The 26,148-nt window shown below is 33.1% G+C and overlaps 2 protein-coding genes and 1 long non-coding RNA gene across 4 annotated transcripts; 1 reads left to right on the plus strand and 2 right to left on the minus strand.

The window, feature by feature from the left end:
- Positions 1-1,023: 1,023 nt before the first annotated feature.
- Positions 1,024-3,283, minus strand: LOC148278157 (uncharacterized). 2 transcript variants are annotated; one of them, XR_015823266.1, is made up of 4 exons: positions 2,336-3,283; positions 1,995-2,238; positions 1,290-1,423; positions 1,024-1,203 (listed from the first exon to the last, which is right to left on the minus strand). It is a non-coding gene; the product is annotated as an uncharacterized LOC148278157 (long non-coding RNA). The 2 variants fall into 2 exon arrangements; XR_015823265.1 differs by having other exon boundaries at positions 1,290-1,586.
- A 355-nt stretch (positions 3,284-3,638) lies between these two features.
- Positions 3,639-17,461, plus strand: LOC148278158 (vacuolar protein sorting-associated protein 8 homolog). The gene is given in 13 exon segments (XM_088231818.1): positions 3,639-3,879; positions 3,970-4,218; positions 5,698-5,884; positions 7,865-8,109; positions 9,571-9,801; positions 10,420-10,632; positions 11,202-11,417; positions 11,971-12,116; positions 13,074-13,290; positions 13,851-14,096; positions 15,144-15,362; positions 15,880-17,019; positions 17,021-17,461. Coding segments are annotated over 13 exon segments (3,660 nt in total). The 5' UTR covers positions 3,639-3,789; the 3' UTR covers positions 17,282-17,461.
- Positions 17,462-20,964: 3,503 nt separating this feature from the next.
- On the minus strand, positions 20,965-25,447 carry LOC148278159 (guanine nucleotide-binding protein subunit gamma-e). Its single transcript, XM_088231819.1, has one exon. It carries the CDS (start codon positions 25,445-25,447, stop codon positions 25,343-25,345), a length of 105 nt encoding a protein of 34 aa, XP_088087945.1. The 3' UTR covers positions 20,965-25,342.
- Positions 25,448-26,148: the final 701 nt, after the last annotated feature.

Consider the following 26,148-nt stretch of genomic DNA (forward strand, 5'->3'; position numbering starts at 1 on the left):
ATAAATAACAGTTACTTAAATACAAATTAATGATTTTAAAATACAAATTAATGATTAATATTTTTTGCTTTTTACAACAGCCAATTTTTGTAAAACATTTAGATTATAATCAAGTAAAATTACTTCTAAAATTACTTACATTCTAAATAGAATCATATTTTCCTGACAATATTTTATTTATTTCCTGTGTCTAATTGAATAGTTGTAATTTAAAAATCAGCTTTACAAATTTTACTTTTATTACATTTATAACCACTCAAAATTTAAATTTTCCTCTATTATATACTGCAAGTTTTTATGGATATTTGATTGAATAAGATTATTTGGATTATTTAAATACCCATTAATAATTTCAATCCACCTTGTAAATAAATTCAGAAGGCTATTATATGCTAATTTTAAATAATAACCAGTTCTCTCTCTCAACAATACATATTTGTGATGAATTGAAGCTTCTGACTGAGTAAGGGATTGTTTGCAGGCCTCACAAATATTGTCACTTAACAATCTACGACAAATCCAACCAGCAGAATATCCATGGGCTCCAACTTTACTTCTCTCCTGTTGAGAGCGTAAAATAGATACATCATGCACAGTAATGCTATTGCATTCTGCTATTAACAAACTAGATAATGACATCCTAGATTCATTATTGAGCTCAGGTTCTGAAAGTAATGTGGGACCATCACGAGAGAAACTTAAAAACTCTTTCAGGTTTAGTATCATGCGCCCTCTATCGTCTTCACAGTTAAGTGTCGGAGAGTGTGACGACAAAAAATTACTAATAAGTGCAGACTTAAAAGTGTTGACAAAGTCTCTGCATGTTGGATTCACATTCTTTCCATTGTACATTCTTATTGTACCAAAAAAGTTTTCCAATGGATCTTGGTTGAGACGTCGCAGAACTAGTTTTTTATTACCAGCCTGATGCAAGTCTGCCCAGAGCCCTTGAACACCTTTGATGGTCAAAATATAGTTTTTTAGAGATGGTACAATCGTCTCTCTTCCTGAATTCAAATTTCATTTTCTTCAATTTGTTAATAGCATCAATCCAAAATGCATGGTGTGTAGACTGCGGTGTAGCAATGTATCTCATTTTACCCTTGGAAAAGTTGGTAGCACCATTTGTACTGTCGGAGAGTTTGTCGAAGAATAAGACGACATCACTGGTGGCTAACAAACTTAATTTTTTGGGTGATGACTCTGAAATAGAAAAAAACAAGTATTTATTAAAGACTAAATATTTTTAATTCATATTTTGATCTCATCCGGCACATTTAGATACATACCAAATTCTGCAGCAAAACGAAGAGCAGCAACCGTCCTTTCATTCAACACTCAGTTGCTTACTTTCATTTTTCGGATTTTATCAGGTATAATGTGTGCATCGTGTATTGATTTCAATAACCTCACATCTCCAATCCTTGCGTCCCGTTCATACACAAAAATTAAATCATTACAACTTGAAATTTTAGCCTCAGTTGATGTATTTTTATTTAGAAAATTATTTTTTAACCCCTTTATCAAATGGGGGAGGTCATAAATTATAAAAACCTTATGACTACATATTTCAAAAAATGTTTCATCTGCAAACAAATTTCAATAAAACATTAAACATAATATAAAACTGAAGTAGTATTATTTAAAATATTTGTAAAGAAAATCTGAATGTAATTTTGCATTTATAAACTAAGGAAATAAAAATAATTCTATCTACCGTTTTAGAAATTAATTTGTAGAATTAATTTTAAATAAAAAACACTTTGTATTTATACACCACATACGAGTTTAATATTAGTTAGTACACAAGTCTTGGGTATTCAGAATTCATCACCCATCATTAGGTGTAAATACAAACCTTTGCAAGTTTATGTTAACATTTGATGATGGGTAATTTTGAATACCAGAACCTTGTTTTCTAACTAATATTAATTTCATGATTGACGTATAAATGCAAAGTTTTTTATTAATAAAATATTAAAAATAATTATTACCATAATCTTTCCCATTAATCAAATACATTCTTCGTGTTTCTTCTCTTAAATATTTAAGTGCTCCAACATTCGTTGCACCTTGGTCACATATACTGGCCTTAATAATAAAACCAGTGTCTGAAACAGCAGCGTACACTTCCCGAATACATTTAACTGAATGGCAGGAGTTGTCCCTTCACAGAAATAGTAAGCAATATCATAAAAAATCTCCCTTATCATAAAAACCAGGGCATGGTCCGCAAATCTGAAATAAGAAAAAAATATATATTCTCAAAATTATGACATTACAAATGGAACTAAATAATTTGTTTGCAATACTAAATTTTTTTTTAAAAACAAACCTGGCTTTTTCTCAATTCCAAAATCGAGAAGCCTTTGGAGTCCTTCATTTTTCACACCAAAAGATAGTTATGGTGACAGCGAAATTATTAAATATTAATTAATATTTTTTTTAAATGCTCTTGTGTTTGCATTTATTCCTGTTCGGAAACTCAATCCCCCAAGAAGTCTATATAAGGTTCGTCTTTAAGGCGATGCAAAAATTTTCTGCACGAGTATGTAACCCTTGGGAGAGTTTTTCAACAAAGCAAGGGACAAAATTAGCGCAGTTTTGTGATATATAAAATTTTTTTTTTTGCTTCCTTGGCTATATGTTCTTCAGTAAATAAAGCCGGTGCTGCTTCAGGAAGTAGCCTACAGTTTCCCTCAATGAACTTTGCCTGAAACTGTCTTTGACATACGCGAAATGCATAGCGAATTCTACTATGTGATGTGTCTAATTTTGGCAAAGCGATATAGTTTGACGATGTCCCCGGATACATGGCAAGAAAGCATACAACACTTTTTTGACATTGTTATAATTATCACAGGCGAGAAAAATAGAAGAGAAAAGGTGAGAAGACACACGCACGACGTAGATTTAAGGTTAACACACGTTTTAAATTTAAACCATTTTTCACACGCGCTTTTTGCTTTTAATAGAAGAGAAAAGGTGAGAAGACTGACACAAACCGAAAAAATAACGAAAACAGGACACGCACGCCGTAGATTTAAGATTAACACAGGTTTTAAATTTAAACCGTTTTTCACACATGCGCCATTTGCTTTTTCTAACTGTGTGACGTCATGATGCGACATCAGCGCTCGTACGTAGCAAGTGCGTAGCGCTTACTCGAAATAGCGATGCGATACTACCAATTCCATTACTACCAACACAAGGGGGGTAAAACTCCATGACTACCAACACAAGGGGGGTAAAACACTTCGCAATAGGGACTGTCACCCCAGTGATGCAATGTATGGGGAATCTGTCAGTGTCAAAAGTAGTGATGCAGAGTAACTATGAACCAAAGTCGATACTTGCTCTGTTCGAACGTAACTTGATTCTCACTTCTAGAAAAGTTCAAAACTGAATAATAAAAAAAAAAATTGCAAGAAAGCAAATATTAAAAAAAAAAATGAAACCCTATCACATCATAAAACGTAACAATTTATTATAACATAATATTATCGACAAAATCGATGTTATTCGTCATGCGCATCCCTAGCAAATAAACGTAATGTTGGTGTTTGTAAAAAATACTTTAAAAGCTACTTAGTGGTATTTTTTATTTATTTTAAAGGCAACATTGTGATTAACGTCAATTTATCTTTAAACGTCAAAATGGTTTTGGGTTTTGGGGGGTGTGAAATGAAATCTGTGAAAACTATTTAGTACTAAGTGTAAAGAAAGTAAATTAATAAAAGAATAATGTTTTAACGTAAACTGTGGAAAAAAGCCTTCTGTTCCTGCGAAATGGATCTCTTAAAGGCGCCTTCAAAACAATCATTAGTAGATTCAGATGTTGGATCTATTGACAGTTTTCCGCCTTTAGATATTGAGGAGGTTTGTCTCGTTTAATTAAAATTGTACATTATGTAATATAATATGAAATATTTTATTGCTTTTATTAAGATTTATTTTGATGTGTTTTAGTTGAATGACGAAGAATATGCAATCCCACCGGTGAATGAATTACCGTCTTTGGAGAGTGTACTCGCTTTGGATGATGGTCTGACCGAAGAATGGGAGCCAGGGATGATGGAAGGTGCTCAGCCATCGGTTCCTACCCCTTCACCATCTCCAACATCGAGAAAGAAAGCCCTAGAGAGTTCATCAACTGGGGGCTCACTCCTTAAATATGTTTTCCTTCAGGGAATATCACAACAAATCACTACAGCTTCGGTACGTTACTTGTATTGTAGTTTGATTTCATAAAATAACGATAGAGAAAATTTAAGAAAAAAAATGTATCTAGCTAATTTTTTATGATAACCATATTTCTTGTATGTATGGCATCGTTCCATATTCCAATATACAGTCAAAGGGGCGGCTTTTGAATCGTGAAGTGACTTTGATCAGCGGATATATCGTTCATATTTCTTGCTGTTAGTTGGAAATCTCTACCAATTTTTAACCCATTTTCTCTTTTTGGTAATACGGAATCTTAAACGTCTTAAATGCCTCAAACGAACACTGTTGAAGCATTCAAATATGTCCAGTATTAATTAGTCAAGTTTATTTCTAGTCTTCGTAAGAAACAGATTTACAAGTACGTTTGCTCTATACAAGAAGTGCTTTACTAAAATAAAAGTAATGGATCCTAAGTCATTTGGTAGAAAACTGTTTTCAAAGCAGTGAAAGATTATGTTTCCGCCATGCAAGAGGACATAATAACCTTGCTCTCTGGTCCAATAATAGTGTTGTCTAACAAACAAATAATTTATAAATGATTGTATACACAATATGTTTATTAACTGATTCTATTATTGGATCAGAAAGCAAAGTTATTGTATCCTCTTGTTTATTTATTATGGAATTTTTAATGATTAAAATTATTATTATTTATATAATCATTTTTATTACAATTTTTGTCTATATAATTTAAGTAATTTTTGTTGAGAAATTTGACTTTATTTAGAATAAATATTTTTATTTATATATTTTTTTATTATTTTTTAAAAATGTTTAAATTTAAATTGTTATTTTTTAAATCTTGAAATAGGGCACTCATAAACATATTCTCATGTGTGCTCTAATAATAACAATATGGATATATTTAATTTACATATTTCTTAACCTTCTGCTTGAATTTTTTTTTTCTTCATAAATGTTTTTTCCCATTTCATAATATTTTTCAGCAGCCTTTTATAAAATTGAATTTTGTGACTGCCCTTTTCATAAATGGGAGTCTGATTTTTTCCTTTTCTCTTGTATTGTGATTATGTTCATGCTGACTGATATTTTTTTTTCCCAAAATTCTGTGTTTTTTTAAAAAAATAATAATATTATAAACAAACATCATTGTATTGTAAAATATCCTTTGCTTATGTTAGTACTTTTAATTTATTTAACTTCAAATTTACACTTGTCTATCTGTTTTTTTCAAAATGATTCTTAAAGCTTTGTTTTGTAATATAGTTAGTTTGTTTAAATTTTCTTGGTTTGATAAAAATAATATGCTGCTACAGTAGTTAATGTGTGGTATTGAACCACCGTTCTTAAGATTTTATGAACTGACAAACATAGCGTAAATAAATAAAATGATATTTAGAATTCCCCTTGTGGCATGTAAATTTAAAAAAAAAATAATGTTTTTTTATGTAATATCTTTGTATTAGAACCCTTTTATGAATTCAGTTGTTTTTTATTTGAATATTAAAGGAACGTATTGGTGCGGGAACTGGTAGTGCAGTTGCTTTTTGGGGAGAACGTGTTGCCATTGGCTCATCTCACGGATTTGTGATGGCCTTTGCTGCGCAAGCACTGCGATGGTGTTGCCAGCAACACAGAGACCATGCTGCTGTCACATCACTGGACTATAATGAAGATGGCACCAGATTGCTGGCTGGTAAATGACTTAAAATTGTAATGTCAGTTATTTTTACCCATTTTGTTTTGTTTTTTCCAGGGTTTAAATGAGTAATGGGCGATAATCAATTGTAAAAAAAAATCTCTGGCTCAAAGTTCCAAGGTTTGATCCTCACTCGACTGCAACTGGATTTCACTGACATATGATAAATAGGCACATTATTCCCATACTAACTATTAACTACATCTTAGATGCAGAAAATATTGCATTGCCCACAACATTTTGAAAAAAGGAGATAGCCAATTAATACACATGCAAATCCATGTGAGAAAGATATATACATATTTCCTCAGTTCATATTTTTTTCTGTATAACACCTAACGAGCTGACACTGTCAGTGTTATTTTTTACATACTTAATGAAATGATCTTATCTTATTTTATCGTATAAATGATGTCGTTTGTCGTATATTGGATTTATTAATTTCAAACTAATTTATATTTGTTTACTTATTCACAAACTCACTATAGCTTTTTAGGCTGAGCCCGTGTTACGCCATAATAATTAACAAGGACAACAATACAGTTAGAATACAAAATAATTACGTATGATACAATAACCATATGTCATTTTGTCTCATTAATATTTGTACCTCAGCCAGACAGATGCAAATCCAGAATTTGATGAAATGACATTTCGATTTTCGTATCTAGTTTATGATTATGTCCATTGATTTTGAAGAAATGTAAGTCTTATAATGAAAGAACCAATGTATTACGATACTGAAAATACAAATTAATGTTCTGAATTATTATAAATCACTTAGAGAAAATAGATTCTTTAGGCCATCATTGAACATTTGACGTTTGGATTTGCATCCGTCTGCCTCTGAGGTACAGATATATACATGTACTAGCTTTTACCCACGGTTCCACTCGCATGGTATTAGGGAAAAATTAGTCAGGTAATTAATTCGTTTTGTCGTTTATCTATAAGATTTTTCCCGATAGAATAATATTATTTTCGAGATAGAAAGTAGTTTGTATCGATTGCCGTGCCTCTAACTATCACTATGAAAAAAATATGACCATTCGTTAGTTCATGGAGACATAGCATCGTTATTTTGTTTACGAATCCAAAATCCTACTACAAAACCAAAACGAAAAGCATATCAAACTAGTCATATGTAAAGCTAGTCAATTATAGAAATTTAAATAATTAATTTTAAATTAGTTTTTTTTGATATCCCACCTTACCGACTACTCATTTTCAAATAACGTTGCTCATTGAGACATATTTTTTTATTATACTTTTTTAAAATTCGGAATGAGAAATCAGTATTCTATTTTACTTCTCACCTCTCCGGCTATCCCTATGCAAAAAAATATCTCAATCAGTCGCTCCGTTGAGACGTGAAGGAAACACAAACAAACAAACAAACACACTTTCGCATTTATAAAATTAGTATGTGGATATATAGATGTATGCATAAATAAATAAATGACATTTGAAAAAAGGAATAACAAAACTCTTAAAAATATTCGATTATTATCAGAACTTGTGTTACAAAGTGTACACCCTTTTTAAATAGATTGTGTAGAAAATGGGCGAAAAAATGAATGAAATTCGGACATGGTCTTCACAATGATTAAGATTTCTCACTTTTTGTTTATTATATAACACTATTTTATGTCGTATTCATTTGGTTCATATTTTATTTTGTCACTAATTCAATGTTGAGATTTTAGACTCAACCCTTTAGGTGCCACAAACAAAATATCTTGTAGTCTAACATGAACATTTGCAAGTAAAGATCTATAATATGTTTTATCACCGATTTAACGCACAGCCCAAAATGAATATAGAGACCATTCCACGTTATGAATATATCCTTAAAAAAAACTTATCCCTATTGACAGTATTTTTTTTTCCCAAAAGCATTCCAAAATTTGTCAAATTTGTCTGCCACTCTAACAATTAGTTGAAATGGCAGTGACAATCCGTTACTTTTCTTCTCAGGTTTTGCCAGGGGTGTAGTTGTTATGTACGAGTCCTCTTCCGGAACAGTCCTCCGGCTCGTGGAAGCTTGTGGAGGTGGGCCCTGGGGGGTCTTGTCCGTATATTGGGGCCCGCCCACTCAGGGGGGCGCAGCCTCAGCCGTGGTGGCCGACACAGGGGGCTCTGTGTGGCTTCTGAGGTTTACTAGAACCCTCGGTGTCCGTGGAACTAAAGTATCTTGCTTATTTTCTGGAGCAAGAGGAGAGGTATATTCTGTTGATTTAATAATTTTATTATTAATTATTTTTATTTCAGAATCAGTTCAATGTACATATCACACCCCCCCCCCCTCAGTGAGTGCCCGAATCATAGCCAAAAAGTTCACTATAACCATGTACAGACTTTATGTGTCAGTCTAACGTAGGGCACTGCATCCGTACTCTAATCACAGCGTATCTTAATAATTTGATACAAGGTAAGGTCACGAGTGTTACTTACACTTCAGGTCCAGGGACAATGAAATATTACAGTGTAAAATCACCGATAAAATAAATATTTCTTGTCAACCTTACTTAACGCAAAGATGTGCCATGAAAATCCCTTAAATTACTCAAAACGATGCCCTATCACGGTAGATTAAAAGCACTAGAACTTACATCAGCGGAAGGATAACGGAAGAAAGGGGATTTGATAGAAACATATAAAATACTAGATGATTACTATGACTGCCCCCTGCACGAGATACATCGGTTAATTCATAACACAAAACAAATTTTTGGTTCAGTTTGATACATTTATTAACAAATACTTTTTTTTTTAAACAAAACCGCTGAACTTCCTCATTTATGGAGTCACCAAATACCAAGATAAACTTGTTTTCCAGCAGGGTGGTTTCAAACTGAAATAAATTTCCATTTCATTAAAACAGTTAAAAAACCGTTTAGATGCTTTTTTAAAGGAAGAAGAACGCAGGCAAAAAGCAGTACATGAGATACAGATATAGGCGCACCAGCAAAGGATGCCTGCCTATAACAAATGATAATAATAATATATACTTAATAGTCTTTCGGTTGAAAATTACAAATGTCGCCCCCTTTTTGGTTTTATCAGTGGTGCTGGTAGCATTATTTTGAATGACAGATTTCTTTCTGTTACATTGTGAACCTAACCTTTTAATATGGATAAGGATTTGATGTTTATTTATTTGTTCTTTTACAATTTTTGTTTTTTTTTTACCTATTTTTTTATTGATAGCAAAAAGGAAAAATATGCAATTATTTTTTTAACAAATAAACAAAATTTAACAATATTTCATTGAAACAAAATTGTGTAATCTTAATGGGAAATCAAAAATACTTTTAAGAAATAAAAATCACTTGACAGATACTCTTGTAGCTTTATCGATTTATCCTATTTAAACTTACAAATAAAAATACTTTTATTATCTATTCGGCCTAATCCACTCATTAATCCGTGTGCAAAAAAATCTATCAGAATATTTCGCGAGGTTGTGGTAGCATTATATTGAGTCGCAGATTCTTCTTTATTGCTGACATTTTGATTCCTCCGAACAACAAAAAATACATTCAGAGCCCTAAAGGGCTGAAAGCTAAGTGTCAGATTCTTATCAACCAGGCCATGAATTTTCTATCATGTAACAGTCGGCGACACTCGATGGTCACCTGCTTGCTAGTAATTACTATTCTTTTCTTTGTATCTCCCTTCAGGTGTGCGCCGTGTCTCCCCTCCCGTGCCCCCCCCCTGGGTGGGGCTGCGTGCTGGCTCTGGCCACTCTATCCCGCTGCGTAGTGGTGTGCGTGGGCGGCGCGGGGGGCGGTGGCGCCGGCGCTCCCCTGGTCGGCCCTCCCCAGGCTCTGCCCTTGCTGGCGTGGCAACCGGCCAGGAGGCCCGACCCCGTGCTGTGCTCCGCCCGGGGGACACATGTGCACTTCCACCAGGTGAACAGTCAAACTTGCAATATCGATTAATTTGACTTCTTGTACAATAATATTTGCACAATCTGGATTTTTGCCGAGTGACGATTTCCTCCAATAAACCAATAAAATAAAATGCAACTAAAAAAGCAGTCCCATCACTAATTCATGGGTCATAACTGGAAACTCTATCATCCCCCAATTCCATCTCAAAAAACTTATTTTCCACCAGGGTGGTTTCTGACTGGAATAAATTGTCAAGCCTATCAAACATAAAAACAAACACATAAACAAACATATCAAACAATTACACAAAACATACAAAAAGAAACACTATAAATTAAATAAAAAATTCCAACTGAATTATTTATATTATATTTGGCCTGAACCACTCATCAATGACTTATCACCATATGAATATTATGTAAATCCTTATCCAGAGTTCTGTATCGCGCCTCCAGCTGCATTATATGTAGAGCAGTTGGATTAGGAGTTCCATGGAATGTTGTGAAAGAATATTCAACGAGTTACAGACAATTCTTTTTTTATTTTATTGTTATTTTAATTAGTTGGGAGAAGTTGATATATAGTAATAATCTTTCAAAATACTATGTAAGTTTAAATAAATTTATTTTCTGTAAGATCCGCTGGGGTCCTGGTGGCCTTGAAGCTTTGCCCCTGAAGAAGGCGACCCTGACCCACAACCTGTCTTCTCTTAACTGGCTCGGGGCAAGGAGACTCGCTCTGATCGACTCTCGGGAAGTTCTCCACTTGTGGGATGTGTCTTCCGCCTCTACTCTGGAAACTCTCGACCTTTCGGATGCTCAGCTTATCTACGCCAATGCACATTTCAAAGTAAGTAAAATTTTAAACATAACAATAAAGAATTTTAAAAATTTAGTTTTAATGGCATGACTGTTTCATATCTTATTGATATAATTGTTGATTGGATTTGGTTTCCGGGGAGATAAAAATGATAAAACTTAGTCTTCCTGTGTTTCAAATAAAATATAATCAGTACCGTATTCTTCATCTGCCCCAACAAACCATATTTTTTTATTTATTTTGTTACGTGTGCAGTGTAACTAAATAAATGGTAGTAATTAGATCTGAAAAGTTTTTGTCTTTCAAAAACCTTGTTATTTTATTTTCTTTTCCTTGTCGTGATCGACAGATCTAATGGCTTTGATCGACCAGTTGATCACCACTGCTATAGGATACATGGCCAAGAAAAGGATTTATTTATTTATGTTTATTGTTGTGCACACAGTGCTATGTTGATGTAATACATAGGTTTTTAATTTTTTTTTTTAACATAAACCTAACATGGCACCAATAACGTACACAACACAATATATAATACACATTTCTAAACAGGACAACAAGATGTAATGGGAAAATAAAATCCACTTCTATATTTGTAGGGTGTGGCGACGGGGGGTAAGGTCTCAGAGGCGCTGGCTGCGGCGGGTGGGGGTGCGCTAGGGGGCGCATGCGTTGGGGCGGGGGGAGCACTGCTGCTGCTGGGCCGTGCCGGGCTGCGCCGCGTGGCCGCCCGCGCTGCCATCGCCGCGGCGCACCACCACGCTGACATGGCGCGCTGGCCGCAGGCCATTCACACCTTGGCTACGGAGTACAAGGTAAGTTTTTAAAGGACAATTTTTAGTTTTTGTACAGGACATAAATATTGTCATTGATGATATAGAGCCCAATTTATGGGGTCAAGTCATCGAAAATTAGACCTCTTGGATACACGCTATTCAGCAAAGCCGCAGCGGCCATTTGGCCGATATCATATTCCATTCATAATATAATCAAGTACTTTTTTAAATATTGCAATATCTCATACACGACATTTTTTTTTCAATTTAATGTTCGAGCGCACTTAATGGAAAACCCCTTTTAACTATGTAGTTATGTAAATTTCTACCTTCTTTGGACTTCTTCTACTTAGCTTTAGAAATTTGCTAATCTACTTAGTTTATGATTAAACAACATACATGAATACGTGGAATTGAATTAAACTATGAGGCAAACAGGAAAGAACACCACACCACTCTATCTTTACTCTAAGATCTTAAGATCTCTCTTTCTCTACACTTTCTCATGCAGGCATGCTCATTATTTCTACTTTCGACATAGCCATCTTCAATAATTTATTTTGGTGGTAATAAAGCTATTTAATATTTTCAGTCACTTGATGGGCGCTCTAACAGACAGGCCCTGTCTCGGCAGAGGGCTGAAGGTTTACTAACTCGTCTGGCTTCAGATCCTGTCCACCTTGGAGATCCGGCTACTTCTCTCGCTGCCCTTGATCTTTGTATCCAAATGCAACTTTAGTAAGTGTCATTATTCTTTGTAGTTACTACTCATCATTTTCCTAGCAGCGTATTAATAATTTAATACTTGAGGGGAAGATGATAAGTTTCAGATCCAGTCCAGGGACTATGAATATTGGGACATTGAAAATATATTTTTGAAGGGAGTTGAACCCAGGGCCTCTGGCATGGTAGCAAACTGCTTACCAATTGAGACAAACTAATCTCCACATGATGTATATATTTTTTTAGTTGTGCGTATGAGAATACACATAGAAAACTTGACAAAATATCAAATCCTCTATCTAATCTTGATTTTTTTTCTTGAGTTATTCTCTTCTTTTTTTTCTATTTTTCTGTATAATTTTAGGTAATTTTTATTTTTTGCTTATCAACTATAATAACTTATGTATCCTCTTATAAATTCGTTTCTATGTAGGTTTGTGTAATGTAATGTACTTATTTTTTTTTACTTCACCTTGACTTAATAAACAATATGTATGCAAAAATATTTTCAAAAACAAAACATTGTTATAAAATCCAAACGCTTTCTGATGACACTATCTACCTAAATGGATGTCAGTTTTTAATGAAAACCGTTACCTATGATAACCCCTACATATTTTATTTCTTTTACTTCATCTATATTTTCCCTGTGAATCTTTAGTTTGTTGTTGTCTTCAATTTTTTTATTCCTTGCCATCAAATATTTACTTTTTGAAGTATTTAATTTAAATTAATTTATATCTAACCAATGAGATATTTTATTTAAATCTATTTACATCTTATTATAAGAATCATCAACATCGTTTTCCGCCAAAAGTTTGACAGAAGAATATTTTAAGCATTTAACAATATCATTTATGTAAATAATAAAAAGTATTTGCCACTTTATATGTATATAAAGTGTTTAAACAAATAAATAAACATTGCCACTGGTATAGTGGTAGATCTTTGTAAAGTTTTATTTTCATTCAGTGATACTCTGTGGTCCGTGCTGTGGGAAGCCGCATGTAACTCTGGGCTAGAGGGGGCTCTCCTGGCGGCCGTGGCACGCCGCACAGCGGCTGGGCGCCTGCCCCGTGTGCCCCCGGCCGCCGCCCAGCAGCTGGTCTCCTCCCTCGTGGCCTCCGACCCCCCCGCCCTGCAGAGGGCCCTCATGCACATGCCCATAGACTGTCTAGACTTGCACCAGGTAGAATCTCGAATGCGTCAAAAATTGACCAGATGGTTTTTAATGTTGAAATATAAAAAAATATATAAATAAGATTAAAGCATATTGTCGGTATATTGATAAAACCTTTCATGATTTTCCCCAATATTTCAATTTTGGGACCATTTTTAATTAATTGTAAATAATAATAATTAATAATAATTATGGATAACTTATATAGCGCCATTTTCGTAATATAATACCTCAAGGGCGCTTTACAAAGTGATTATATAAAGATACAAATTTAATTTTAACTTTTTAATTTAAGAAAAATAATGTACTACTATTAGAAAATTATAATCAAGTTCGGGGTGTAGAGTGGGGTTTGAACCTCGGACTTTTGGTACGTGAGTCCTCAATACTAGCAACTGGCCCACAACTATTTTGTTATTGTGTTTATTAGAAGACAGATTTGTATTATACATCTTAATACTTTTTTTTATTATGAGATGACACTAATTTGAAATTATTTATACAATAAAATAATTCATGCCTTCCTACTAAAATAAAAAATATTTAAATGTAATAAAGATACTTTTTAGGTATTAAGTGAGTGTCGTCGCCTTGGCTTGTGGCAGGCCTGGATTAAGGTGACAGCGGGAGCCATGAAGGAGTCTCCCCTACCCCTGCGGGAGCTGGCCCCTCTCCTGGGGGCGCCCTGCCGAGGGGCGGAGCACCTCGACTGCCCGGGAGACGCCCTGCTAGTGTACGTAGCCGATTGCCTCGGAGGGAGAGACTACCCGAGAGGATTATTGCCAGCGCAAGATAGACCCACTATTAGGCATGAGGTAGAGAATTTTATTTTACTTATCTTATTTATTCATTATTTTTCAATTTATTTGTCTACATATTTACGCCCGTAGAACATTTACAAAATTCATATTTGTGCAAATATAGTAACAATTAAAAAATCACATACAGTAAAACCTCATTTTTATTTTCCTCAAATTTATATTTTCCCACTTTTAACAGCGAAATGTTTTGATACATTTTTAAAACAAATATAATATTAGTTCCGTTGCGACACGTTTAGGAATAATAAAGTCTTTATATTAATAAATTAAATGCAGAAAGTTGGAAAATATACAAATAGAAATATTAATGTTGAAAGAAGATTGTTCAAAAAGTTATCTTAAAAGTATGAAATAGTTTTCCGCGATCTAACAATGACAGTTGAAATTCCAGCAATTTTTAGTGAAAAAGTTATACGATATAAGTAAAATTTCCCTATATTTGGAGGAAATACTTTTTTTATTTTCTTATTAAATTGAAGTATTTACCTTTAAAATTATTTTAACTTTTTTTTTTTCAAAATAAATTATTAAAAATAGTAATATATTGTTTGAAAAAATGCAAATTATGAAAATCTTTTAAATGAAATCATTGAAAACATGTAAAGATATTTAATAAATTATGCCAGTTTTTAAAATTACAATTTTCTGGCGGAATATTTAAACTACAGTCTAGAACATTATTTTATTTTTGTGTAATTATTTTTTTAAATTCCATGCATTTTTCAATTCCCCACTTAAGCGTTATCCTCAGTTTTACACATTTATTTGTTGCTCCCTTGAAATACATAAAAAAGGGGTTTACTTTATTTACATATTGGTTCGAAAGGTGGTTCTATACTAAAATATTTCATTGTTCTTGGACCTTCCCTTTCATTTGACTAAAATTATCAAGATTTGAGTTTGAGTATCAGTGCAGCGCTTTATGCCCAATGATGCGGATGAAAATGCTCTATTGTAATGTTTATCAATATTGACAAATTTTCTTCTTTCAGAACAGGACTCCCAATTTTTGAAATTGTATTGATTTACTTTTTCTTCTAGATTCTTAGCTGTCTCCTGTCTGAGGGAGAAGACAATGTCTCTCCTCTCCCTCACCTGCGGGCTCTTCTTTTGCACGACACTGGGTCAACACTTCGCATGCTGGGGATGGCTTACTCTGAACCTCCCTTCATGGGGCCCATGGGAAAACTTAATAGACTTAAGATGACCCAGTCATTGCACCACGTTATTCAAACTGCCTCCGAGCCAAATCTTTTCAAGGTAATTTAATAATACATACAATGTTTGAACCAAATTGCTTAGGTATTTGTCATTTGCTTTTTAAAAAATAGATTTTGTTGTGACTGATAAACTTGTAGTCCTTAAGTAGACGAGTCAGAGGATAGATAATTATTTTCCATTTCCGTTAGAGTAGCTGTATTGACTGGCAAGAAAAATGAACACTTTTTTGTTTCATTAGATAAACAGGAAGTTTGTTAATTTCAAATTGAAAATACTGAAATTAAAAAGAATGGGGTGTTAGATGTGTGAAGATTTTAGTTTTAATAAAATTAAAAGTTTTCTTAAAATTGTTGCAAAAATTTGGGTGTGAATGACCAACAGATTATTGAAAGTTATATTTCGTCAAGTTCTCTGTTTTTATTTTTTACAAAGCTTTTTTGTGTAATTTGAATGTTGAAAAAAATCAAATCGACAAAATCCAATAATTGTCATTACAATAAACTTTGAAAAATACTTATGAGGACTTAATAAATTAATGTTTTATAATTAATTTTAGGAGGAGGAAATTGCAGATGTAGTTTTATTTTCTGCACACCACCTGTCATCTGGTACGCTTCCTCCAGATGTGCACTTGATAAATAATCTAAAAAGTGAATTTTCCAAACTCTCTACATCACCAGCGGCCAATAAGCTTATTGAGAAAGCTTGGCTCAGCCTACTGACTAGTATGAATAATGTAACCAATCACCTACCAGATGCTGAAATGATGGAAATGGCGCAGAAAACTGGCCGGTTAAAAGTAGAGCGTTACTTGATGGAGAAGGCTGGCAAGTTTGACAAAATATTAGAAACTTTTCTAAAAGACTCTGGTTCCGAAAACGACATGTTTGCATATTTAGAAAAATACGCATTGTTCGAAGAACGATACATGACTAAACAAGTAGTGGAATTTGGTGAAAAGCTAGGTAAACAATGGCCCGAAAAGACTGCAAAGTTTTTAGCGGGACAATTACCCGATCTCATTCCTACTGTTCTTTCTTTATTAAATGATAATTCAGCAGAACTGGAATTTACAGATGTTTTATATAATCTTGGGGCACTGGATGCTGATACATCTGTTAAGTATTTGGATTTACTATGCAGACTTCGCCCTGAATCTGTTCTAGATTTTTTAGGTAATTCTCCTTCCGCATTATTGCCCGAAGCGGCTCTTCAAGTTGTTAGAAAGCATTCCATTAAAAAAGCAGAACCGTCTTGCTTGGAATCATGCGGTGATCTAACTGGAGCTCTCAAATCAGCCATCGCATTAATGCTAACTGCCGACGATAGGGAGGAAAGAGAACATCTTGCGGCGGAAGCCTGCTCTTTATGTAGCCGAGCCACTAAGTTGTCGAGTCACGATGAATCTGAGATTCTATGGCGGCAGTTGGTGGAGGGAGTAGCTAAATTGGATGAACCGCCCAGTGCGCCATTACCGGCGCTCTTGCTAGAAGGAGCGGCTAATTATTTACCACTCCCGTGGCTCGTGGCGAAGTTGTGCGGCGGCGGGGGGCACACTGGAGCCCTGAGAGGAGCCCTAACCGGGTTGTTGGAAGCTGCGCGTGGGGGGGCAGAGGCTGCGGGGGCGGCTGCGAGACTGACCGGGAGTGAACTGCACACCGCTCTAGCCACGGCTCTGAGAGGAAAACGAATTCTTCCCCGTGCCTTCGTCCACGTGTGGTACATGCCACAATCCGCTGCATCTCCAAACGTTTTCTCGGGCTTATAGTTGCGGGCACGCGTTTCATTTGGAGTGTGATCCTGTAGCGGGAAGGTGTGGCCGCTGCGGACAGAGTGCCATAGAAGTTCGATATGTAAGAAACACACAAAGTTCTAAATCCAAGCGGCCAGAACCTCCCCAACAGTTTCCACTTAGTATTGTTGCCCCACCGAGACCAGACCTCGAAGGAGTCATCTAATTTACAATTTATATTTTAATTGTCATGTAATATAATTACATACTACTATGTAACACTATTTTTATATAGGTATTTAAATACATGCATTTGATTTTGCATTTTTGTAAATATACACACTATAAGCATTATGTACATACATTATAATTTGGTTTCTAAAATAAACATGAACGTTGAACATCACTCATCACATTTAACATTTTTATACCCCGGTGTTTGAAAAAAGGTTTAAAAGAATACTTTTTTTTTACTTGCCTATACATGTTTTTCCTTCTATGTTGAATCCTGCGCTTTGTACTTATATGCATATTGATAAAATGATATCAGGTAATCTTCAAATTCAAGTACTTTACCGTCAGTAGGTATCTATAATTACTAAATTAATTTAATCAAATTATATATTTACCACAGGAAATTTGACGGTCAAAAGAACTCTCTTTTATCTTTAGAAATGTCCTACTGGTAATACATATATTCGTGTTTTAATCAATTTAAATGGTTTATTTACTCTTAATTTACGAAATTCCTTATTATGTATGTGTCCTCGCCAAATAGTTAAATCAGCTGCGTCACTGAGCAGCTAGGCTATTCATTAAATTCGACTGAATGGCTAGGTCGTTCGTTGAATAAATGTTTAACAAAAGGGTTGAACGTCGCTTCTGCCCTCCGTATGAAGAGTGCATTATTTCAGTTAGACATGCTTCTGAGAAAAACGCAGTAAAAGAAAATACTGTTGTTTTAGTTTTAGTTTTAATACTATGCATGTCATCACTATATCGCATGTATTAAAAGAAAGGAAAACACTTGGAGTTTAATTTAGTTTTCATATTAAGATTAATATTTAAATTTAAAAGATAAACTTAAAGAAAACTAAATTATAAACTGAAAATCTAGTTACTGCCCCTTTTCTTCCTGTATTTTATGGTTCCTGAAGGAATATTAATACGTGAGTTTGACATAAAGAGCTTTTATTCATGATTCTGAATCTGTATTTAACAAAATATAGTCGAAAATGATAGACACTGAACTTTGTAAGGACGCTAGGCTTAGCCTTTGTAATTTTAATACAACAATAATAATTGTTTTATTTTTAAATTTATTTTGTTATGTGAAGTTAGGTTAGGTTAGGATAAGTTGTGTTATGTTTAATAATAAAAAAAAGTTTTTAACTTAACTTAATCCTTAGTTTAACTTAATAATTAATCTTCAACATAACTTAATAATTAATCTTTGACTTAACTCGATAATTAATCCTTAACTTACTTAATAATGAATCTTTAACTTAACTTAACAAGTTAAGTAAAAAAACAAATCCTAGCCTAACCTAACAAAGTTCGGCCGTTTCAAAAGGTCTAGCTTTCAACCAGCCAATACATTGAATGATGAGTTATCTTAATTCATTCAACGCGTTTGTTGCCTAGCCATTCAATTGAATGCCGGCATTTAATGGACAGGTTATCTGTTCTGTTGAGTGGCTGGTTGAACCATTTGGTGGCGACATACATACAATATGTACCTGGTTTTTAAATAGTGTAAAAAGTGTTTTTGTGCCAAGTGGTTATAAACAAAGTTATAATTGTACGAGGGTTGATTGATATGCTCCACCCCTGACCCATTTCAAAGCAAATGAGAAAAAAATCATGCCTTATTTTTCTATATAGCCCCCTGGACTTGTTCTCCAACATTTCTATAGCTTCCTGGTAGAACATTTGCCCAACCCCTGCCAACCACTCTACACTCAGCGCATGACCTAATTGTCGTCCAAAAAATTATTTCCACGTTCCTTGAGTTTGGGAATAAGCAGACACTAACTGGGCCTTACTTGTTAGATTTGCTTATACCAAGGAATAACTTTACCCGGTGTTACTATTTATATCCAGTATAAAAAAAAAGGTTACTCATAAAAATATTTACGGCCTAGTATAGCTATACTAAGCTTATTCCATCGTTTATTTTTTTACTATGCCACATTTCTGCGTACATTTATGAACAAGCTGCGTGGGCATGTGCAGTTACAAATACTAATACGTTATTAGTATTAGTAACAAAACAAAACAAAACTAAATAAACAAATGTCAAGCGTAACTTATGAAATCCAAGTCAATCAAAAATGATAATGATATTTATTTATTAATGCTTTATTTTATTATTGTGGTGTTTAAGATTTGGAATTTCTTCTAAAATAATAAACTGTAAATAAACTATGTTTTCTGGGTGTCATGGACTTTTGAAAGAGAAAATTCAATGTAACTAATTGAAGAGAGACGATTCACCATGGTTAAATTGAAATTAGTCATAATTTTTTTTTATTACATACCGAAATGAAACCGAATGAAATATGCGATTGATAAATGTTTAGACGCATATATTTTCATTTAATAAATTAATAAAATAAAATAAATTAACATAATAAATATTTTATGTTTAAATACTGCAAAATAAAATGAGGGTCATTTTCAAAACAAATGCTAAATAAAATTTATATGGATGTAATGTAAAATTGATGATAATTTTTACACTCATAAACGATATTTCACTCTAAAATCTAAGACAGCATGTTTTCTAAATTGTTTACATTAGAGATAAATGCAATCCAATTTACTACTAAAAAATGTAACAAATGACAGATCACCGGCTTATTCCAGTGTTATACTACGTTGCACGCAGGTATAAATGTGGAATAAGTTTCTATGGTCGCTATCCCAGTTCTGTATCGGGTATAACTTTATGCGTGGTTTATAAGTAAGAATTTTTACACTACCGTCCTTGTTCTATCACTATGCGTAGGCGTAATTTTATACCAGGTTTATAAGTAAGGCCCCGTGTGTGCTGGAGCATCAGTGGTGGTGTAGTGAGTGGTTGACAGGGGTCGGATAAATGTTCTACCAGAAAGTCATAGAAATGTAGGAGAACCACTAGAAGAAGTGTAAAGTCCAAGGGCACTACATAGAAAAATAAGGTACAATGACACTTTAATCGTCCAGTTCATTAGTGAGACAAATCTTAAAAAAATTAAACTCAAGTTAAGTGTGCATTCATATGTACAATTTTCTGTTTGATTCAGTTCTCAGATAATTGCAAAATGCCACAAAAAAAAAATAATGCTGAAAAACTTCTACAGAATTAAATGGTAGTATTGCTTGGGTTATTTCAAAAACATTCCAAATCTCCTATTAATACACTGAGGTATACTTAAATAGAGATGTTGTTTGAAATTATGTTCTGAAAAATGAGCATTGTTGCATGAGCATTGCTGTGCACAAGTAAAAAAGACTAACTGTCTATGCCAGTTTACTGTGAATTCAAAGCTGTATGTCGCGCCTTTTTACGCTGCTTTATGTTTACTGACTACAAGTTGGGTTCCAGAACTTAGGTTGAATGGAAGACAAGACAGGTGCTGCATCTAGTATATAACATAAATGATCAAATTATAATTAAAGCATTCATATTGTCCAATGTATGCAATCAATAAACATCGGTCAAAAAATATGACAAAATCAGGCAAAAGTCAACAATATTAGATTTTACGTGATCATTAAAACAGTTATTTTCTCATTATCTCTGAATCTGTAATTTGGACATATCTTACTAATGAACTGGACGATCGACATGCATCTTTCAAATACTCAATAAGTATTCAATAAATATGGCCAGTCAATAGGTATTGTGTAATAAAACAAAGCACATTTTTAAGTTTATTATTTTTTATTATTTAATAACATACATATCTTGACATTAGGTTTATGAAATAGATACACTATGAGTATAAGCTACATCATGATGGATTAGGGTTACACTATCTTCCGTTACTCTGGTATGGTTTTTCCCGATTGCGGCAAAACAGTTCTATAACTCCTGTCCATTACTTGGCTTCGAACAAACGGAAGGATTGTCAGAATCATAAAACTGATTGTAGCCGAGGATGTTGACGAAAGGAAATAATCAGTGGGATGTATTAAATGATGATTAATGTTAAATCAACATAAGATTATCGAGAGAAGGGATTACGTGGAACTGAATATATCTAAACTTAACGACAGCTACAGTATTTTCCGTAGAATAAGATTTGCAAAAACACTTCACAATCAACAAAAGCAAAATCATTTTCAAAGTTTCTAAGTATTTTAAATTTGCCACAGAACTATACTGTTCTAGTTTTATCTTTTGTAAAGAACACGTAACGAGACAGATTTTCTGAAATGTTTTCAATACGCAATGACTAGCATCTAATTTTATTTTAATACCTCCCATGAATTGTTCTTTGTTTATTTATTTAAATTAAATTTGCTGTTAAATATTGTTTTTCACTTTTCACAAAGCGATTACAATGTTTTTTTTACGAGTTGTTCTTCGTTAACAAATATTTATTTTTCTAATTTCTATGAAACTATCTCCCATTAATGGCAGCATCTATTTAACACTCTAGACTTTAACATTTGTATTAACTTCTTACAACAACAGAGTACAAATCAAGCTATGTTAAAAATCTTATAATGAATTATATTCGACATATTGCCCAAAAGTTTTATTTTTCTATTCTGGCAAGCGCAACATTTGTTTATTTATAATAATTATGTTATAAAAGATGCTGTGAGGATACATTTTTTTTAGGTATAGATTAATAGTTTGTTTTAGAGAGGAAAGATCCTAATTTTTTTAATGTTCAATTTATTTTAAGATTAAGTTTTAAGGGGTAATTTTGAAGGTAAGTTCTAATACACTTCAATAACAAGTATATACACCAGTGGGATGTTTAGTGAGCATCTCTAAGTTTATACTTTCTTTCGAATTCATTAAAGGCAATCGCTGTGAATATTGTAATCAAGATTTTTTTTCTTCATTAATTGATTATGTTACCTACCTCCCACTAGATATAAATATTTAAAGAATGTAAATCATTCTGTGTTTTTAATAAATATGTTTAAAATTCCATTACCTTATTTATCCATCTGTTTAATGATGCCACTGTTTCAGCTACGTTCGCTACGCTAGCTTTTTAAAATGTAAAATTCCTAGGAATCGGCTGCGTTGCAATAAAAAGGCTTATTTTTTTATCCACTATTTTTTTTTATTGTGTTAATTTTTTTATATCAAATATTTTAATGCAAATCCAACCTTAAAACAGAAGGTGAACGAAGCACGGTCAATAGTTTAATTTATCTTTATGTCTTTTATTATATTGCATTAAAAAAATTGTGTTATTGGTAAATGAGATTCTTTAGGAAAACAATATCGATAGCTTTAATTGACAACTTCACGTACTTTATACCAAAAGGAATGAATGGGTTTAGTGAAGTTAATATTAACATTATTGATAATAGTGTCATTACCTCGCCATTATATTGTCTTCATTTCAGACATTTGTAAAACTAGTTAGTAGAAGAAATGGAAGAATCTTTGGGTACCTCGCCAAGGTCGATTTGTGATAATAGTTACTTATGTTAAGTTATGATTTGCAAAATCTATTTATTATTTTATTTTAGTTCTTATATTTTAGTTTATTCGTAATTACTAAATCATTCTCACTCTGACAGGTCTTCCTATGTTCACATGTTTACGCTAAATACTTTCATATGACATATTTAGTGTTTAAAGGCTTCTAGAGCACTACGGCACGCTGTTTGTCCGTGTGTATTGCGCGAATCACACACGACCAAACCGAGCCCTATTCCGTGGCTAATAATCTAGTGAAGTGAACAGTAGACCACCTGTCAGAATACCATTCTTTTAAAGGCTAAATCTAAATAATAGATTACGATTATTTATTTTACTTATTTTATTTTATCTCGAATATTTTAGAATATCTATTACTTTTTTCCGTTTTAAACCACAAATCTTTCTACAATCCTCTGTTACCCTCCTTCTTCCTTGTCCTGGCATAAAGTTAAACAAAAGCAATGCGCTAGACTCGATAGCGGAAATTTCTACAAGAGTATGAAATCTCTAATCATAGTTTGACAAGGAGATAATTATCTATCAGCCTGCTGAAGTAAGGAATTATAGTGAACTGCCTCAATTGCTTTTCTCTCAAAGAAATCCGATATCTAATTAAATACATTGAAGAAAGATGGAATTTGGAAGTTGCTCTTTGAATGTATTTGATTGAATTCAAATTTTCTTCAAACTCTTTATGTAACATACCGACTACGATTCGATCGCTTCAACAGGCCGACTTCAATAGGAAAGACAGCTAAAGTTTACTACTGACATTAAGATTCAGCGACTTTAAGAAGGTATTTTAAGACAATTAATATTATTTATTACTTCTATTTAATACATAAGTCATGAGACGAGATGCAATTTTTATATTTTATGTTTATAATATTCATAGTTAACTTACTCATTTTTATTTTTTATTTTATTTAGTTTTAACAATTTATTTATTTGCTATTTTTATTTCTTTGTATTATATCATATTTTAATTTTTATTTAATCATTGCATTTTGATTGCGAATGCGGTTCGCATTGAAAACATTTCAGGGAGATCTATCATCGAATCAGTTTAATTTTATTCAAATGTTTGTCGAGTTTTATTTTAAAAACACAATTCAACAAATTAACTACAGCTAGTTTTAATTTTGTAATAAATCTGGCAAATGAATGTCAAGAAAATATTACTATACTTCCACTACTTAGGATTCAATTTAGAGAAGAATAAATCCGAAGGAAGGTAATAATCGCTTATTTTTAATTTATTTTATACATTTTATCAATACCTTTATCTGATCAAAATTTTCTTAAATAGATGATGAAAAAAAAAAACTGGTCGTAGGTTTATTTGAAATACTGTTTTTTCGCAAAGGAATCGATTTGCTTTTGATTTTTTAAATAAATTATTTAAATTTACTTAATAATGGGTATACTTTTTTTTTACACATTGACATATTAATGTTGCATCCTGCAATTCTTCTGGAACATTCAAGATCTAATGTTAGATATACAATTTACAATTAAACGGTGTTCAATATAATGTTCACCAATTGTAATGTATTGCCAATGTAGTCAAAGTTATACTTTATGCAAAATATTACAAATACTACTAAAATAACAAACTTGTTTATTGCTATCTCCCGGCAATATTTTTTATCATTTAAATATTTAATTCTACTATTTGATTTTTCAAATCTTTGGTAAATAAGTCAGTTTCTTATCGTTTTTCTCCGACGTTTAAAGTTCTTCGGTTATTTTAAGGGTTTGTATAATGAGGTGCACCATTCAAAATTTGCAATATTCAGAACTCTCGGATATAACGTGCTAGTGATATTGGACCAGATGGTATGTTATGTAATGTTAGTGGAATAATGGAATGTACAGGTTGACAGGTTGACATGTTTCAATTTTCTACTTAGCTCTAAGTAAATACTCGAAGTTAAGTAAAATGAAAAGAACTAGGTGGGTATATTATGTATTTGATAGAAGAATGATGTTACTAGCAACATGTGTGGGAAGATTCAATAAACTTACATAAAATAAAATTACTACTAAAGCAAAGGTTTGAAGATATTTATTTAAATCTATGACTGTATATTATAATGATAAAATGACATAGATACATGTACATTGTAAGAAACATAAGAGATCATGATGGATGGCATTAGCAAGCAAAGGAGCAACTTGGAGTAGGTGGGTATCATGTTAGAAGTACAGTACTAAACGGCTGCTTCACAATCGCACTCTTCTGTAACAATTATCTTCATAAGACTTATGACCGCTCATTAATATTCTAACCTCGATAAACTAGTATATTATATCAGAAATGAATTTATTACGACTCGTTACAAAGCTTTTCGGATACAAAACTTTTAAAATTAATTTTATCACACATTCAAACATGACTGTCTGGCGGCATTTTCGTGATTGAGTCCAAATGGCGTCGTTCTATTAGCGTGCGATTCTGCGGGCTCTGCTCGACAGAGCCAGGCTCAGAAGTGTACGAGTTCGTTCTTCACGAAAGGTTTTTTCACATATTTTACAAAATTTTGACAGCCGTATGATCCCGCGTTGTGAGTTTTGATTTCCCGCCATTCGCCGCCACCCACCAGCCACCAGTCCGCCGCCAGTTCCTTACATGATGACACATTTCCCCTTTTCCGCCCACGGATTGCTTTTCTTGTCGGGGGCGTGAATTAGGGGATCGTTCTTCTCGTTTTCTTCCACGTACTCCCGCATTCTGAAACAAAGAACGCAATTAGGTTAAATCACCCCTCGAATGTGTTTATTTTGTCCTAAAAATACTCTGGCCACTTAGGGCTACAATAGATTGCGCGCCCATTACATTTTATACGGGCAAATGTTATCCGAAGAGATAAAATATTATCACACAGTATAAAGCAGTAGAACGCATTGGATTATTCTTATTTTGGACATCAAATTTATGTTTAATCGTCCGATAATTCGGAGAAATCCTTTAAAACAAAAATTATAGCGATGTATAAAAATGCAATATTTTATCAGTGCCGTAAAATAAAATACAGTAAGGAATAGGAAATATTCATGATTAAGGGCGCTAAATAGGCAAACAAGGTATCTATGTAGGTATAGGTACTGTGGGCGATACTACTGGCGTATGGTAAAGTATTAAAAAAAAAAGTATAAACTATAAGCAAAATATTATTATTAAATATGTAATAAAAGAACTCAGATATTGTCGTATCTAAATACGGACGAAAATGCTGTTACGACAAAAATGCCTTAGCTGTTTGCACAATTAAAAGTCTTACAAAGATGTTTCCTTTTTTCCTCCTTAATGCTAAAGCAAATAATATGAAGTCATTTACTTAAATTTTCGTAAAAAATTACCTTTGTAAACATTGATTTTGCCTTGGGCGATTTAAATATCAATTTGTATTGAGTAAATCGAATGAATATTA

The sequence above is a fragment of the Micrasema longulum genome, unplaced genomic scaffold (genome assembly GCF_059751315.1).
Source record: "Micrasema longulum isolate JH-2025_06_02 unplaced genomic scaffold, ASM5975131v1 h1tg000922l, whole genome shotgun sequence".
NCBI lineage: Eukaryota > Metazoa > Arthropoda > Insecta > Trichoptera > Brachycentridae > Micrasema > Micrasema longulum.